Source organism: Pogona vitticeps, chromosome 1, assembly GCF_051106095.1.
Source record: "Pogona vitticeps strain Pit_001003342236 chromosome 1, PviZW2.1, whole genome shotgun sequence".
Lineage (NCBI taxonomy): Eukaryota > Metazoa > Chordata > Lepidosauria > Squamata > Agamidae > Pogona > Pogona vitticeps.
Genome location: NC_135783.1, coordinates 93,327,143 through 93,334,692, shown reverse-complemented (window position 1 = coordinate 93,334,692; position 7,550 = coordinate 93,327,143). Strand labels below are relative to the sequence as shown.

At 38.6% G+C, this 7,550-nt stretch overlaps 1 protein-coding gene across 3 annotated transcripts in view; it reads right to left on the bottom strand.

Moving 5' to 3' along the window:
- Positions 1–545: 545 nt before the first annotated feature.
- The window catches only part of HS3ST5 (heparan sulfate-glucosamine 3-sulfotransferase 5), a 244,445-nt gene continuing 237,440 nt past the window's right edge, over positions 546–7,550 (bottom strand). For all 3 annotated transcript variants that reach the window (XM_072997633.2, XM_072997628.2, XM_078384877.1), the window contains 2 exons: positions 5,332–5,470; positions 546–2,477 (listed from right to left, as the gene is read on the bottom strand). In XM_072997633.2, the coding sequence (XP_072853734.1) occupies positions 1,547–2,477; positions 5,332–5,438 (1,038 nt within the window). In that variant the 5' untranslated portion in view covers positions 5,439–5,470 and the 3' untranslated portion in view covers positions 546–1,546. The remainder of the gene's footprint in view (positions 2,478–5,331; positions 5,471–7,550) is intronic.

Genomic DNA, 7,550 nt, shown 5'->3' with positions numbered 1-7,550 from the left:
GACCCCTGTCCTAAGGTAATTGTTTTCATTGTCATACTGCTCAGACAGTTTGGAGGTTTTTCCTGATATTCAACTGAAATATGGTTTCCTGTAACTTGAGGCTGCTTGTTAACTACTCTCTATTTGAGAAATAGCCATTGATAAGCAGCTTTTGAGTGTGATCCTATAACCAACTATGTATCAACTTGATAGTTGTTCTAACTAGCTCACACCTAGTTAGCTTGCTAATCAGAATATCATGCGGCATTTTGTAAAAGTCTTGCTAAAATCAAGATATATTACATCTAGAGCATTCCCACCATCTATGAGAGAGGATACCTGATCAAAAATGTTGTAAAGCCATAGTTTACGGTGAGCCACTATAACTGTATAAATAAACCTTATATTACAGAAACACTTTTCAGTCTCCAGGGACATCGTTTTGAATAAACTGTGCTGTAGTAGATACTGGAGCCCCCAGACTTCTAACTCATCAAAATTGGTTTGAAATAAAGAGGCATTATAGAAGATCATCAAACATTTGTCAAAGAGAAAGAGAAAACCAGTTGCACATATAGCAATTTTAATCCATTCCATTTTTAAATACCACAATAAATTTAATTTTCACAATAAATTAAATAGCCATATTCAGTTTACAAAATAGAATTACTTAGTGTGAAACCAGTATTTACAAACAATATACATTATGTACAGCAGGTTTCTCTTTGTCAACATACAAGCATAGAAAGAAAGAAAAAAGACTTCTTTTTCGACACATGATTGACATGCTACAAGTGCCAAGATGATCGATACGATATAAAACAATAGTGCAAACTCACCACAGGAAATTTGAAACAATGTTGATTGCATGAGAGAATTTCTTTTCAAACAATAGGAAAAGAATTCCAAGAAAACTCAGCATCACACAGAGTATACATTTACACTGCAAACTTATATTGAGTTTCAACCAGTTTAATGGGCATGGTTTCCCTCAAAAAATGCCGCAAAGTGTAAGCAGATGAGAATTCTCCCTTGGAGATCTGTACCACCCCACCCTCCTGCCCACTCCATCCCAGACATACAATTTTCATTGTCCTCAAAAGGGAACCAATATAAGTCTGAAGCATAGATTTACACCTCTAAAGGGTCAATATTCTTTTAGCAGTATGTATCCACAACAGTCTAGTACAGACTTTCTAAAACAGCTCTTTCAATGATTTTTTAAAATAATAGTCTCCCTCCTCTCCAGATATGTTTGGTATTAAATTTTATGGAACAAATAGAGTACTGACCCTTGAACTGAACAGCTGAGTTAATTTCTTTAAATGATGTCTTCTTATTTAATTGTATAGCACAAAATGATGCAATTATGCAGAGAGTAAATTTTATGTTATTCACTGCTCTGTAGAAAAATTGATCCCACCTTATATTTGGTCACACACTGCATATGTCCAAGTATGCATGAAAAAAGGTTACTTTGTGTATACGAAAAGTGCATATTTTTACTCTAAGAGAGACACAGTTGCATATCTCTGGGTGCAACACACAGTGTTGTATGAAATTCACTTTAGGGCCAGTTAAATGTCCTCCCTGTGATCTGGTAAAATTTCTGATTAAAAGGGTGAAAGAACTTGCGCAATTTGGTAATGACAGAGGAGTCCACCTCTGGATGGATGCGTCCCTTGCTTCCTGCCAGGCACTTGTTAAAGACAATGTTAAATCGCAAGCAGTAAAACCCTCTGGTGGCATTGAAATATAAATTATATTGACTTATCCTTGGAGGAAGATTTAAGAACTTCTCTACCAGCTGGAGTTCTGGCAGCGGTTCTGTAATGAGACGGTCACCATCAACAATATGAAATTGCTCTATGGGAAAATACTTTAGCCACCTTTCCAGATGTTTTGTGTAGATGCTGGTTCTTACTGCCTTGTATTTAGTGTTCACCTCACAGGTGTTGGGATCAATGGCCAGCTTTTCAAATTTGTAGTAGGTTTTATTCTTCCTTTCCTTTCCCTCCAGCACCTGAGTATAATCAGAAATAGCTCTTGTTGTGGGTTCCCTGACAATGATCAGCAATTTGATGGATGAGTTCATTTTATAAATCCTTTCAGGTACCTCCTCAGTGATAAAGTATGCAGGACTTTTCTCAATTGTTATTTGATGAGGATAAGAAAATGGCATTTTTTTCCTGTACCACTCAATGCCCTTGGCATAGTTCTCATCGTTATCAAAGAAGTGGATTTCTTGAGAAGCTTTGACCACTGCTGGATGGAGATTAAGCATTTCAAGCAATGCCCGTGTTCCTCCTTTCCTCACTCCAATTATTATGGCCTTGGGGATCTGCTGGACCAAACTGTGAAGTCGAATTTGCTCCTTGCTGGCATTTCCCTTTCGGAACTCATGTAACAGCCCACGCTTAAACTGGATAGCTCGGACAGGAATGTCATCTTGGCCATGGAGTCCAAATCGACCATCAATGGGGCAAAGGGGCTGCAGTCTGCAGAGGAAAGAACAGGAAAATTTTTTGTCCAGCATTATTAAAGACAATCACATACACTTCTGCTTAACAGCATCATTAAGTAGGACTTACAAATAAAGAGGTGTGAAATTGGACTCTAAAGCTGATGCAATATATAAGAGTTGAATAATTTGCCTGCTTCCTAATGGATAAAACACAGAAAACAGTTCAACATTCCACAGTTTTGTCTTTCCCCAGAAGCCTTACGTTGACCCATTTTCTGTGGTTTCAGTGAAATAATCACAGACCTGTTTCAAGATAGTTCCAGCACTGTTTGGGAGGTAAATAAACCAAATTCTGCACTGCTAATGTGTTTGTGAGATTTGGGCTTCTTTAAACTCCACAGCAGACTTTCCTATTGATATCTGCTAAGGCTGGTTTGTGTAGCCCTATACCAGCTGAATAGTGCTAAGAGAAGTGGCAACCAGTGGCAAGTCCAGAGGTGGTAGTTTACACAGAGTTAGAATGATATAACTATAAGAGAAATCAAGGTGGCTAGAAGGACATCCAGACTTCTCTACAATAAGAACAGGATTCACTAGTGAATAAAAATCCATCACAGCTTGATTTTAAAAAAAAAAACCACAAAGAAAGAAAATGAGAGGAATAAACCCCCTCTTGCCATTAGCAATATTATATATGGATCCTATGGAATTCACTACTGCAGGAGTTCAAGGAGTCAAGTACTGTGTCTAGATAATTTTATGACCATTAATAACATTTGTAGCTGTGCAAGCTTAGATTGGTGATAAGGTTAATTAAATTTCATGCCTCAGGGCACAGGACAAATTCCTGCAGGAGACAAGAAGGAACTTTATCCCATACATGAAGCTGTGTAATTGGCTATGACTATTTTGCATATCTTTATGGGGCTTTGCCAGTAGATGGTGGGATGATTCCACCATTAATACATGATCCTTCCTTTCTCAATATATGCAGAACTGTCTTTACTGAAACAACCAAAGAATCACTACTAATAGAAGAATGCTGAAGACTGAAGCAGCAATCATCCCTTTATTGGAATGCAACATAAGCTTAATCCATAATCGGCTCCTTTTGCTTAGGCTTCACCACATTAACCGGTCTGTTCATCCAACCATTGCAAGCAAAGATCATATATACAGAGCCAAGCCAGCATGAAAGTGGAGGCCCACACCACCCAGTCCCAGGGCCAGGCATTTTTGTACAATGCCTAGGCTGGACTATGTCCTTAATGCCATGCACATCTGATGTTTGCTTGGTCATGGTTCCCTGAATCACAAAGAGGTTTCATTTGAATATTGCACCCTAAGACTCTGATTTATTATTTGTAAGTTAGGAGGAAGCATGATATCATATATCTTACCACATCAAGAGTTTATAATTCAACAAGATTAACACTGCTTTCACACAGTACAGTGTACAGGAGCATTTAACCAATATAAGGTTGTTTATTCCAGCACTGGCCTATCAGAAGCTTCTTGAAAGCTCACAGACAGGACATGAATACATCAGCCTCTTCTCACAAAGGCGTTTTGCTATCTCTAATACTTTTTTAGTCAGATATCAAACTCCTCGCTTCTGCCAAGCTGCGCTCTGGTATATCACCTGAGTGCACAAGATAGCTCTGGATCTAATCAATGTATGGATGGAAGACCATCTGGGAACACCTGTATGTTGTCTTGAGTTTGATGATGAAAGAAATATGCTGCTTAGAACTGAGGGAGATCACATGAACTGAGTTTTAGTACAGAGCACCCCAGTCATCTGCGTGGTGAAGCCTAAACATGATGTGGAAGGGCAATCAATGTCAGCATTCTGCCAAGTCCATCAGTCTTTCTACTGCATGGCTGTTCATGTGGTGGTTGATTGTTTGGTCACAAAACTGGTATGTAAGAGAAAGCCTGCTGGAGAAAGGATGCTTACTCAACTGTCCTTTTGCTTGGCATTTTATGACCATAAATAGCAACAGGATGACGTGGCTACAAAATACTGTCCAAAATAGTGGAGTTTTGTTCCAACCCACTGTGATATATAGAGTCATGAAGAAAAATTATCTTTGGTTGGTAAGAAAAGTTATTCGCTCATATGAGTATATACAGTATGCAATCCTTGCAAACATGTAAAAAAATCTTGTAGTTTTATACCTATAGTGGCTGAAGTGCTTGAGAAAATCATTCACAGAGAGATCCTCTTCACTCCTTATTTCCACAAAATAAGATTTATTTTTTCAAATACAAAAAGCATCCAAAAAGTTAAAATGTATAAAAATAGAATAATCATGGCCAATTATCATAGTTAAAATTCCCCATCTCTTCAGCAATCTTTCAAGTGCAGTAGGCTCCCAAGCTTGACGAGCTAACTCTACAGGCTCATGCATAATTTTAAATACCATGGTAGCACATTAATTGCCAACTCATAAATTTTAGAAAGGAAGATGCATAAATACATCATAACTGTTTGTCGAGACTTGAGGTCAACCTGCTGATGCACACAGATGAAAACCAGACACCTTAATGACATTTTTACTGTATGCTGCTTTAGTCTCCTTCTGAAAGCAACTACTACTGCACACTGAATATAAATGGAGAAGTAGAAGTGCACTGGCTGAGAATTGCTGAAACCAGTTTTCCTGCATTCTCCCCATCCTTAAACAGAATGGATATAACAATGAAAATCAATACTACAGTACATTGTCTTTCTAGACATTTATAAAAAGACAAAGAGCTGGAAGAAATCTATTTAATTATATCCATAGTCTTGGAGAAAGTTGTGAGTGGGGTGTAGGGACATCCAACTGAAGCCACATATAATAATGAATGTTACCCAGTCATGCTAATTGAAACTCACTTACCTATCCAAGCTCCCAACTCTGGCAACTAGATATAGGAGACTTCCAATAGCAAGGCTGCCTAGCACAAGGAGCTTCTGTTTCAGCAACACCTGCTGTTTGAATAGCATGGCCCTCCATCAATCTTCAGGACTTCTTCAGTCTGCAAAGACCAGAATACAGAAACCGCTTGTGAGCAAGCACCAGTAGATAGACTCATGTTCATTAACAGGTAGTCAATTAGTTCCTAAAAGGCACTGAAACACCTTTACATCCCACCAAGCCTCCTTCCCCATCTTCTGCTCACTCTCATAGGAAAAGCCAAGCTGTGGCATCAATTTAAGAGTTAAAACCAAGCATGGACAAAGTATAGCTCTGGGAATGCACATGGTCTCCAAGTCAGTGTTGCAACCCTCAGCCCCATCCGATTCCCTGCCCACTGCCCAAAAAAGGATCTTCCTCTTTTACATATGCTGTAACCACTGCTGCAAGGTTTAATACCTCTGCATAAAACTATTTCAAAACCAAAAGTGAACTTCCACATCTTTGTTTCCATCCATTTGCATTTTGTTAGTACTTTCACGGATCCACACAGCCCCCAAAAGATTCTATGGCAGCAAATTGCTCCTTAGACCTGTGGTTGTTTCCTTTCCTTGCATCAAAGAGTGGTGTTGCATTTTATCATTACCAAATCCGGAGGTAGAGTCTGACTGTGTAACAGGATGAAGACCATGGTCCATCCATCCTAAGTAGAGGCACCAATACCACCTGAGTAATAATAAATAGTGTATCAATACAAACTGGACATAGATCTGAAAAGAACCTTATTATTGCAGGGGGCCAAATCTTTTGCTTGCCACATTTTCTGGCATCTACACATTAAAAGAAGGCAGGCAGGGCAGGGTATGATACCCCCTAAACAAAATTAGGATATGAATATTATCCTCAAAAACTGTAGGCCTGAGGATTAACCACGAGACAATCTGTAAAGGATCCCTTTTATTTTATTACCTTATTTCGTAATCCCTTGCCAAGTTTCTTTGAAAAATAATAGCAAAAACAAAAAAAAAAACAAAAACAAAAAATTCAGAATATAAGAAGGAAAGGTATCTGAGTATCACAGTTGGCACAGCATAAAACAAAAAGAAAATCTGTGAATTTCAAATTTTGGAGCTGATAAAGTAAAACTAATTCCTTTGATTAAATACTTTAATTAAGACAATGATCAGGAAGTTATAATGGCAGTAAGGGCAGCATATGTTTATAGGCTCACAGTTTTGAATATAACATTGTTGTGATGAGTAAACCAATTCAAATGTTTCAGTATAAGAGGACTGGGTTTTGAATGTGTGTTTAACAGTGCACTGTAAACTGTTTCTACTCAACATAAATAACATTGATTTCAATGGGAGTTACTTGTAGATATATATACAAGGGGAAGTGACAAGTTACTTGGCTGTTACAAAGGGGGTTGTGACTAGGACAAAGTTGATTTAGTGTATGTCTTCTGTGTTTACAGGTACTCCAGATATAGATGAACTACTCATTTCCTCATCTTGCATCTTTAACCAAGCTGGCTGAGACTGATGGGAAGGGGACTCTTGCAAACTCTGGAGGGATTTCCAGCCTTGGCACACATAATGAATAAATGACTGCTTTGGAAAATGGCTTGTTGAAACCTCCAGGTTTCAGAGGAGCCTTGGACAAGACATCTTTGGTGGATCCCCCGTTAGTGTGATCCTGCCCCCTTCTCCCTTTGGTTCCAGCTGCAAGTTCTCTCTCCCTCTTTCTTTTGAGTTGACTTCATCAGCTCCCAAAAAAGAGCACAAAGCAATGTAGGAGCAGGGGATACCTTTATAAGACCACTTGAAAAAAATCAAACAAACCACAAACAGCTAGCTTTGTTTGATTTTTCTAGTGGACTAATAAAGGCATTGCCCGCTTCTACATTTCTATTATTTTGGAGACCATGTGGCCCTTTCCTGATTTTTTTCTGAACTGTGCAAGGCAAGAATGTTGCTCCAAATGCTAACTTAGGTGAGACAAAGAGCCAATAAGGAAGAGCAGCAGCCAGACCAGGAGGTAACAATTAGTGCCCTATAGTGGTACGAGTTCCCATAAGCACTTATCAGTGTCTCTCCCAATGTCAATCCCAGCTGCAGACAAATGTGTGACTAATGTTTACATAATTGCTTCTATATTGGGAGAGTGTATGTTTTATCTACGAATGATAGTACAAAGTC